This window comes from Pteropus vampyrus, unplaced genomic scaffold, assembly GCF_000151845.1.
Source record: "Pteropus vampyrus isolate Shadow unplaced genomic scaffold, Pvam_2.0 Scaffold95, whole genome shotgun sequence".
In the NCBI taxonomy this organism is placed as follows: Eukaryota; Metazoa; Chordata; class Mammalia; order Chiroptera; family Pteropodidae; genus Pteropus; species Pteropus vampyrus.
In genome coordinates this window covers 3,592,422-3,602,994 of record NW_011888876.1, presented here as the reverse complement: position 1 = coordinate 3,602,994, position 10,573 = coordinate 3,592,422, and the positions used below count along the sequence as shown (strand labels likewise).

Sequence of the window (10,573 nt, the reverse complement as noted above, 5' to 3'; positions counted from 1 at the left end):
GTTCATTCTCCTTCACCAATAAGTAAGCCGAAGTTGCCATCTCTCTTACCCAGACCACTGCAAAAAGTTTCTTGATCCTGCAAAAAGTTCTCTCTGTCCTCGCAAACCTTGCTCAGCTGTATCCTCTTCAGTGTGGCTCCAGTTATCTTTGCAAAACACAAATCTAATCACTGAACCTCATTTAAACTTGTTGAAGGCTTTCCAATGACATGTCTACCAGCCATACCTGGTCTGCCCCTGCAGATTCAACTTCACCTTGTACCACACTCTACCTCAACACTGGGCTGAAACCAAGGAGCCCTATGACTTTGATTAAATTTAATTTCATTTTCTCTCTCTCTCCCTCACCCCCTACCTCCCAGAGCCTAGCCTCTCCCCGCCCCCCAAGGCAGCAGAAGACAGTAACCCAGACCTGACTAATGGTCACACAGGATGGGACCTCTGGCAGGCTACAGATAACATTTGACCTAAGCTATGTTTCAGCTCCCGAACCCTGAATGGAATGACCCTCAGAACTGTCCTCAAGACCTGAAGAAACGATTTATTACCCTTACCTCATCTCCAACCAATCAGCTCCCAACACGACCCTAAACCCCTAACCACAGTGCCTTGAGACTTTGCCTTATATAATCTGTAACCTATACGCCCTGGTGGAGTTAGTAGAGCATGAGCTCTCCATCTCTGAATTGGCCAATTCGATGTCAATCTATTTTTTCTTTCTATAGCATAAACTCCTGCTCATGCATTCCTTTGGGCCAGTGCATACAGGCAGGTGGACTTAAGGGAAAACACTGGGGTTTGGCTACCGGGGTCTCCAGCCACATAGCCTTTCAGTTCCTCCCAACTTCCACACTCCCCCTAGCCTCGGATCCCTGGTATGTCCTTTCTCTTCCACCTTCACCTACTTAACATCGTCCTTGACACCCCTCAGACTAGGTCAGAGGCTCCTATGATAATGCTCTCAAAGCCCCAAGCACCTCTCTTGGAACTTGGTAATTAATTAGCTGTGATTATACTATAATTGCAATTTTACATTTAGTTAGTTGATTATTCACATAACATCTACCTGCCAAAAGAAGAAGCTCCATGGGGTCAGAAACCAGGTCTGTTTTTGCTCACCACTGTATCCAGACTTTACTTAAAAATGCCCGGTACATAGTAGGCCCTCTCTAAACATGAAGTAAATAAACGGCAATGTGGTAAAGGGAAGGAAGCTAATCTCTCAGCACTGGCCATGTACCGTGCACTTTGCTATTACACATTTCCCATTTTCATTAGATCCTCACTATAACACTTTAATGTAAGTATCATTAACCTCATTTTATAGATGAAAACAGACTCAAAGAGGCAAAGTGATTTGCCCGATATCACACAGCAAGTAAATGGCAAAGTTGGAATTCTAACTCAAGTCTGACAAACGTGTTCTCTCCACTGCAAAATTCTGCCTTCCTCTGAAAAGCCTCTAAAGCCAATGGTGACTCCTATATCTGATGGGAATTTCTAGAAGATGACTCCATAACCAGAAGAAGCCACCAGAGACTGGTTGCGTTCAAAATAAACTGCAGAAATGAGATCTAGGAGAAAAGAGCTCAGAATGGAATGAGCTAGCTTTAAGAACTCACAGCCTTGAAAATTTAACTTCAGAGCAGGATGCTGAAAAGTAAAACTGCGACTGTCCTTTGTTGTTAAGATCCCCACTTAAATTCTTTTTGAATATCATCCAGACAAAAACTCTGGTCTCCCCTTGGGATTTTCAACATAATGCCAGCAACAGGAACAGCTGCATTAATACAATGGTAAGGGGGAAATAATCTCATAAAAGTTGTTTTTAAATTAAGGAAATTGGCCCTTCTATTAGTATAACAATGTGTAAAAAGGTAGTGAAATTCTAATACCTTCCTTTAGAAACAGCAGATTAATAAAAACTGGTCTATGAAAAAGACGACTAGCAAAACACAGTCACAGAAATAAGCTGTCAAGAGAATAACGCTAAAACGATGCTGGGACTTTATTCTCTTTTACTAAAAAAGGTTTGTGAAATGAAGCCAATGGAGGAAGAGTGAGACAAACAGGACCTATGCAAAACACACAGTCATCTTAGATTTCTTTATCTCTTTTTTTAGATTTGTCTCTTAAAGAGCACTAAGCAAGTGAACCCAAGGGGCAGGGGTAATGAGATTATTGTGCAGCCAACTTCTCAGCCACTTTAGGGTGGGGGGTGGGGGTAGGGTGCACTGGCCAACTCAGAGGCTGGAGAGGAAAGTAGCAAACTCTAAAGCCCAACACCATGCCTCAGCTCAGGCAGCAGTAAGAAGCTGCTGTCTAGAAACATTACTAGCACTAAAAAGTCCAGGTTATAATTTTTTGGAAAGAGATCCTGAAGCTAAAGTAGCTTAACATATTAGAGGGGACCATTCCCATGAAAACAGCAAATATTCCAAGTTCGGAAGGGGAGCATTTTCCTTTACAAAGCAATTTTTAAAAAACCATTTCAGTCCGCTGACCTTTTCCGAGTTTGCAACATTTTTCAGTGGCTTCATGCTTTTCTGCAAAGTTTTAAGTGACTTTCTTTGAAGAGAGCTATTTAATGCCAATGATTGTAGAAAACATTTGTTCATAATTATCCAGACATAGACTGGAACAATGCTGAAACAAGAGCAGCATGCAAAAATGTATTTAAGGACTATCATCCCAAAATGCTGCTAAAAGCTATTAACCAGTATGTGTTAATTGCCACAGCATTCATATTAATTTTCACTTCAGGCTCGACATTGTGGAATATTTCCCCTGATACATTTTAAACAAAGTTTAATTTAAGGAACTGCTTCTATCAACACTTATGAAAATTAACAGCCAAGCAATTAGCACTCATGAATTATCCCTTCCCCCATGCTCTCTGCAGCTTCCCTGTTAAAACAGTTTCTAACAGAGATATGGTTACTTTCTAACAAGTTAACATAATCAAAGTCACAGTTGTCTACATGAACCAGAACTGGTTCTGCCTTTTTAAACGCTTGTCAAGGCAAACATTCTCCCTATATTTAGAGTAGAATTTATCTAAGTCAAATAAGTAAGATATTTAACATCTGAGTAAACTGCCAAGCAATTACTAATACGAAACTGCCTTCTCACCTGACGTTTAAAAACTGGCCATTGCCAAATAATAAAGGGAGTAAGTAATTACTGGTCTTAACCTTTCCATTTAAAGTTCAAGGCCAAAACCCCATTGGACTCCCTGGACTTCAACAGACAAGCCACCTTCCTCCAGTCTGCTGCACATCTTGTTTAACGATGCTTACCTAAACTCCTGGCTTTAAGAGCACATGTTCTCTCACTCCATCCTGTCAACAATCTAATGAAGCACAGAGGAGAGATAGCTTCACTCGCCCCCAACCTTTACGGAGAGAGAAAGGGAAAAGTGGGGTATTTGTTGAGTGCTTCCTATGCGCTTCGTGTCTTGCTAAACAGTTTTAGCTCAGTTAATCCTCATGAAGAAGATACACTGTCATCAGTTCATTCCACATATGAGGACTGGAGCTTCAAGAAAAAAGAATAAGCCTGAGGTCACACCATAAGTGGTAGAGTCAGGATTCAAACTCAGCTCTTATCACAAACTAGGTCTGTTGACAAATAACACTGCTCACTGCGCTAGGTATTTTATCCGACATGATGATCTCATCAGCCTTGTGAGGAAAAAACTTTTCATAGGTAAATAAACTGAGGTTTGGAGAGGTGAAAAAACCTGACCCAGATGGTACGACTGGTAATTAGCACCATTTCTTTGTTAGTAACTGTACTGACAGGTAATGGGCATTTCAACTTCTGATGCTCTACTGATGACAATATTTGAAAAATACTGATGATATGCTAGGAAAAGCTTCTCAAGTAAGTGATAATGCATGGAAAGGAAAGGGTGAGACACTTAAAACACGACCTCATTCGAAAAGGTAGAGGGACTGGGCAGAAGTCCACATATTTAGGGGCACTTAAATCAGCGCTGAATGTTTACTGCCTATCCCTAGAGACCCCTCCCTCATCACCTCAAATCAACTCCTTGTCACACCCAACGTTGCCCACATACAGGGAAATCACAGGACTGGCACAGGAAGTTTCCAACTGTCTCATCCTCTAGAACAGAGGTTTTGTTTTGTCGATGAAGCTATTCAGAGGTCCTGTTTTCAATAAGCCCGAAGAACCTGGGCAGATGGTTCTGCTTGGTTCTGCCTTATCCAACTTAGCATTCCCTATATAACCACTTGCGATCTATTTTGGACTTTTTTCAAATGATCAATAAACAGAGTTACTAATAATCTATGAAATTAGAACATAACACAGAGAGCATCACCAATTTGCCAAAGAAATAATATGAACATAATAATAAACTTGATCAAAAAAACTGTCAAAATTACAGCAAGGTACATGCCTAACTACAGCCCTTCCCTCTCAACTGCATGCCTTCAAGAAATTAACCAACCACAATTTAAAAAAATAAATTTATTAACCAGCTACAGGAACCAAAAATCATTTGAAAGTATTCGCTTTAATTTAGCACAATAGCTAAGAGATGCTTACCCTCAGAATCACTAAAACCAACAACCCCGTTTGCACAAACCGTTAAAGACACTAGATGTGCCAGCTTAACTACAATGTAATTGTAAAGCCATATCAAACACAAAACCCTTTTTTCAAATCTAATGCTAGCTTAATCTTAAGGGGGATTTCACAGCAGCTAGTCTCTTGAGGAAATACATAATTAAGTAGTTTTTTAGCATATTTAATTAGACCCCAAACTCTTCCCTGTCCCCTTCTCTCCCCAATTATGTACCATTTGCCCAAGAGACCTAAGCAACTCAGTTAATTATGTAAATAAGGCAAATGTTATTCCCAAGAAAAGCATTGTGAATATTTGTAGGGGGGGAAAAAAAAACTACATATTTTAGCGGCTTTAACAAACCTTTGCAAAAAAAAAAAAAATAGAACTATCAAAGTACATGGGAAACCTTTACATTTGAGGCAAATAACATTAAGTTCAATGACGAGACGCTGAATCATTAAAACAGAACACAGTTCACTTCTTAAATATGAGCTGAATAAAAATAAAATAATTTTAAGTTACAACAGCAACAAAAATTTAGTGCTGAATGTCAAATGATTTATGGGAAGAATCAATCTGGAAATTATTAAAGTCGACTCTCATAGAAAAGGCTTTGTTATCAAAGGGTTGACATGATCTTAACTCCAGAGGCAGCCATGGTGCTGTTATAACTACTACAATCCCATTATTATGCAATCACGAAATGCTAATTTGATCATTTTGAGGTGTTATTTGAATAGTCATTTTAATTTCTGGGTTACAAAAAGGCTTGACTCAAGTATAATTCTCTATTAATCATTGAGATGTCATTGAAGATCATATTGATGCATTTCACAAAGATAAAGAAAGACTAATTTAATATGTACAGTACAATATCCTTCAAATATTAGCCACTTTCATTACATATCTGCCAAATGCATCAATATTAAATAATAGATGAGAACAAGGGTTTAATTGTATTTTAGCAATTGTAATACGTAGGACAATAATAAAATAGCAACTCATCACAAGATAGACTTATAGATATATAAATCTTTCTTAATCAATGTGTAATGGTGACTGCCCCATGCTCACATTCTTTGCTGATTACAAACAGACTTGAAATGACAAAAGCATCCAGAGCTTTTAGTGTAAACACACATCTAGCAAAAATAATTCCTTGTGACTGAAACTGCTTCTTTACATTTTAAAAAAAAATTTTTTCCTGTTACTTCAGAAGTTAAATATATATCAAGCAGAGGCCACAACCTTATGACAAATTCAAACCTAAATTTATAAAACAATCTAATGGTATGAGAATTCCAGAATATTTTAAAAGAGCTGTGCTATTTTGTGGGTTTCAATGCATTAGCACATATTAATTGTTGTAGCAATTACATCCTCAAACAATGACATGATTTCAGGCAATGGAAGCAAATAAATTCCAATCATGTAACCTAATCCCCAAAACTTCTCACGTATCTAAATGAATCAATTGTAGTATTTACGAAAAAATCCTCGACAGTCCAACTTGCCATTTTCCAGAGGCTGACATTCCTGTCCCCTAGGGGGATCCTTCCTTCTCTTTGCTACTTTCCACAAGAAGAAACAGGAGAAGCAGCAGGGGCATTCTAAAAGAGAACCTTTATATCAGTCCAATCTCTAATTTACTAAAAGTACTTTCAGATGTTTTCTGGAGGAAACTCCTGAGCATAGAAGTATCTTTATTCACACATTTTGTTTCTAGTTCTTGTTCCCCTTCCCCACCAACATCAATGACCACACGTGCCAGTGGCCACACATGTTCACTGAAGCCTATGGAAATATACTGCAATGTATGAGGTCAAAGTGTTGCCATGAGAAAACATCTTCTTGTTCAAAGATGACAACTGACAGAAGCAGCACATAACCAGAACTTGAACATGAAAAATGCAAACATAAGCAAAGAGCTATATATTTATTAATTGCAATGGTGTTGAAATAAGACAAATTGAACACAACTCCTCTGGGCAACAAGCTATCACTCAGCACCCCCACGCCACTGCCAGACAGCAAACATAATGGCAATAAATATATAAATCAACGGCTACTGTCTCCTGAAAGAGGCCCAGCTCAGCACAGAGACACAGAATGGTGGGGAAATGGGCATGGGGGGCCCATATACGGAACTATATTCTACCTAAAATGGTGGCCATTTTTCTAAAAGGAAAATAAACTTTAATTTTACAATTGCAAATTGTTACAACAAACATTAAAAGATAAAGTCATCCTGTGTAAAAAGTGTCAAACAAGATTCCCTACAACGAAATATGGACAAGCAAAGCAATGGCCTAGAATTCTGAAATGAAGCTCTAACCTCAAAATTTCTGCAGTTATAATAAAGAATCAGACAAGACAATGCTAACTGCCTCCCAGAACCACTTGCAAGGCTTTACCAACACAATTAGGCCTTGATTAATCACAATCTCACTAACCCAAGTACACTTAAGAGAGGAAAAAGGGGGAAAAAGTACAGACACATATATCTCAGGACTGTTTTTGTTTTAATCCTCCTAAACATATTACTGTGGAAACAACATTGAGCCCAAATTCAGGCCTTTTAATATTCTTGGACTCAGAAAATGTGAGTGACATTCTATAATTACGGAGTCATTTTATAAACCCTAAATACAATAACAACAATAATAATAACAGGAATTCCACTTGACTGAGGCTTTACTTAAAAGACAAAGTTTCATTTTTACTTACCTTGCCATCGAATTTGGAATACTCATTAAAGGGGTTATTCAGCTGCAGAGGGCACTGCTCCAGGCGTACAGACAATATGGACTGTTTTCCAGAACTTGGAGGTTTCTCTTTGAGGGACTTTTTTTCAAACAGTGACCTTAGCTCCTGGGCTGTGATATAAGAGGAAGATAAAAAACATCTTTGTGATTACACACGGAGAGACAGCCTGCCCACTTTCTTGAAAAAATCTTCCTTAGACGCTTAAGGAGGGAAAGTCCAGGGACGCACTCAGACCTAATGTGTGCCAAAAGCTTCACACACACCGGCGTCTGCGCCTTGAAAAGGCACAATGCTTTAAAATACGCAGGTCAGGACTGTCCATTTAGAAGGACTAGGATTTAAGGAGAGAGGCAGAGCAGACAAACCGACAAGGCACCATTCTTCAAGAAAAGCATTCGCAGCTAGAGGACCTGAGCTTTGGCTTGGCTTTCCCGCTAAGCTGTGTAACACTGGAAACTTCATTAAATCTTTCTGGGTTTGTCAAACTAGATAACTATGACGATCTCTCCTGGCTCTATCATTGTGCGATTTCGGAATTCTGGTTCTTCACGGTCGAGGTTCACGTCTCAATTCTCACACACTCTACAATGACACCTAGCACAAAAATCTGGAAGACAAAGATGAAGGGGAGAAAGAGGAGAAAGACAGTAACATGTATACTCCTCAAAACAAGCCTGTGAAGGAGACACTCGCATTATCTCAATTTTTGTCAATGTGGAAACTAAAGCTTAGAATATTTGATTAGCCTTGCACCACACAGCCAGTAAAGAGCAGAGTTAAGATGTGCACTCTTAGCCATTAGGCACTAATGAACACTGTAGACTCTCAATAAATTTTGTTGCATGAATCAATGAATAAAATAATGACTGAAGGAATTTAGATTAAATTATTATTGAATCAGAATCTTTAACTCCTATTCATTAGTGAATCAAGACAAGTTAGTTCCATATCTTCTCAAAGATCATTTAATTCTCTAAATTAACCTGAGAATTATTTAAGGTAGTAACTTGATAAGTACATGGAGATTCATTACGTTTCTCTTTTTATTTTTTGTGATTAGAAAATTTCATACTTAAATTTTTAAATAAATCGATCTCAGATCTAAAAATGTGCAATGAATAGGTTCAGCTCTGTTCTACCCTTCAGTATAGCCAAACTGAACTGAAAGAGATCAAACAGAACTCTGAAATGATCGCTTACAGCTTTTAAAAAATGTAACCAAAACTATCTTTTCAACAAACTAGTGGGGCAAGTTTATCAAATGAGTTCCCATAAGTTTAAGTGGCAAACAAGGATAAAAGGACCTAATTCTTTTTAAATATTAGAAATACTATTCTATCTGTAATCTATTAACAATTTTATTGCTACTCTTTGGAAAGGAATGATCCTTTAAATAGCTACCATGGGCCAGGGACAATGCTAGGTGTTTGCTCACCTTGTCCTCAGGACAGCCCTAAGAGATAAGTTACTACTAGCTCCACGAACAAACTGAGGTATAGCAAACACAAGTAACTTATCGAAACTACACAACTGTTAACCAGCAGGGTTAGGTGTGAGGTGATGATGCTTTAACTGCTCCATTCACAGGCTAGTTCACACTTAGACCTCTCTCCTCAACCTCTGACACTTTCCCTTTTCCTCTTTTGTTTTCTACACAGAGGAATGGAAACATCCAAAAGAACTTTTGCATGATCTCGCCTGCACTTCTATCGATCTTCCCTCCTATTACCAGAGCTGAACGGCCACTGCCCCTCTCTCAGGCCAGCCCCTCCTTTGGGCACTAGGTCCCAACTCCTCTAGTAGATTCAAGGGCATCACTCCAGCAATTCTCTCCATCTCTCTTCCTTTTTCAGTTTTTCCCTCTTACTGGTTTAGTCGCATTAGTACACAAAGATATGGAAATACAGCTCATTTTAAAAAAATCCTTTGATCTCACTGTACTCCCTTCTAGTTACGACCCTATTTTTCTGCTCCTCAAAACGGCTGTGTCCATGCTGTCCAATTGCTCTCCTCCCATTCACTGGAAGCCACTGCAGCCAGGCACTCAGGCCCCAGAGCCCCACCACAGCAGCTTTCATCAAGGTCATTGATGATCCCTTTGTTGTTAAATCTATCGGTCATTTTTTAATTCTCATTGTACAAGACCCCTCGGCAGCATTTGACACGGATCATCACTCCTTCCTTTTTGAAACACTTTCCTCACTTGGTTTCCAAGACTCCCCTCTATCTGGTTCCCATTGTAACTTTCAGCCTCTGCCTTCTCAGACTCCTTGCTTCCTTCTCCTCCGCATTTTCCCTCCATCTTTGGCTTTCCCCCAGGCATAGTCCTTGGACCTTTTCTTTTCTCTATCTACAGTCACACCCTTAGTGACCTCATCCAGCCTTATGTTTTAAATGTCGTCCACAAGAGACAACACTAAATTGTGGTCATATGAATCAAAACAATGTTGCCTCTGGGAAGTAGCCTGACTAAAAAGGGTCAAGAGGAAACTTTCTGGGATATAGAAATGCTCTATACTTGATTAAGATGCTAGTTACACAGGTGTATATGTCTGTCATTAAACTGTACATGTAATGTCTCTACATATCAATATATGTGAAGCATATCTCAATAAAAAATAAGTTAAAAGGGAAAACCTAAATATATGTCCTCTATATGCTGAAAACTCCCAAATGATTATTCTTGGACCTACACACTCCCCAAAATTGCACTTATATATTCAACTTTCCACCTGACACTTCCACTGGGATGTCCAATAGGTACCTCGAATTTTACAAGTCCATACCCAAACCCCCGATTTTCCCCTAACCCTGGCCCCTTACAACCTTATGCTCTCAATTCTGTTGGCCAAAAACTTAGGAGTCATCCCCACTCCTCTCTCCATCTCACAGCCTGCATGCTCTCCATCAACAAAACTTCAGAAGATATTCAGAACCACCGACAGCTACCAAGGCTGGATCATTACCACCTTCAAACTAGTCATCTTATTTTAATCCTTGCCTCCCCAAACCCCACCCCAACCACTACGAAGTTTTTAAAATATAAGTTAAAAACTTCAGAATAAGAAAAAATTTGATAAATTTTATCACATAAAAATAAAAACAAACTTTTGTATGGGAAAAAAATTAGCAAAGCAAACACACAAACATACACACACAAATAAGGAAACAACAAAGGTTAATATTCCTGATATATAAAGATTCTAAAAGTAG

At 38.9% G+C, this 10,573-nt stretch overlaps 1 protein-coding gene across 7 annotated transcripts in view; it reads right to left on the bottom strand.

The window, feature by feature from the left end:
* Positions 1-10,573, bottom strand: part of MAPKAP1 (mitogen-activated protein kinase associated protein 1) — a 238,846-nt gene that overhangs the window by 160,641 nt on the left and 67,632 nt on the right. For all 7 annotated transcript variants that reach the window (XM_023533068.1, XM_023533070.1, XM_023533071.1 and 4 more), the window contains one exon: positions 7,322-7,470. In XM_023533068.1, the coding sequence (XP_023388836.1) occupies positions 7,322-7,470 (149 nt within the window). The remainder of the gene's footprint in view (positions 1-7,321; positions 7,471-10,573) is intronic.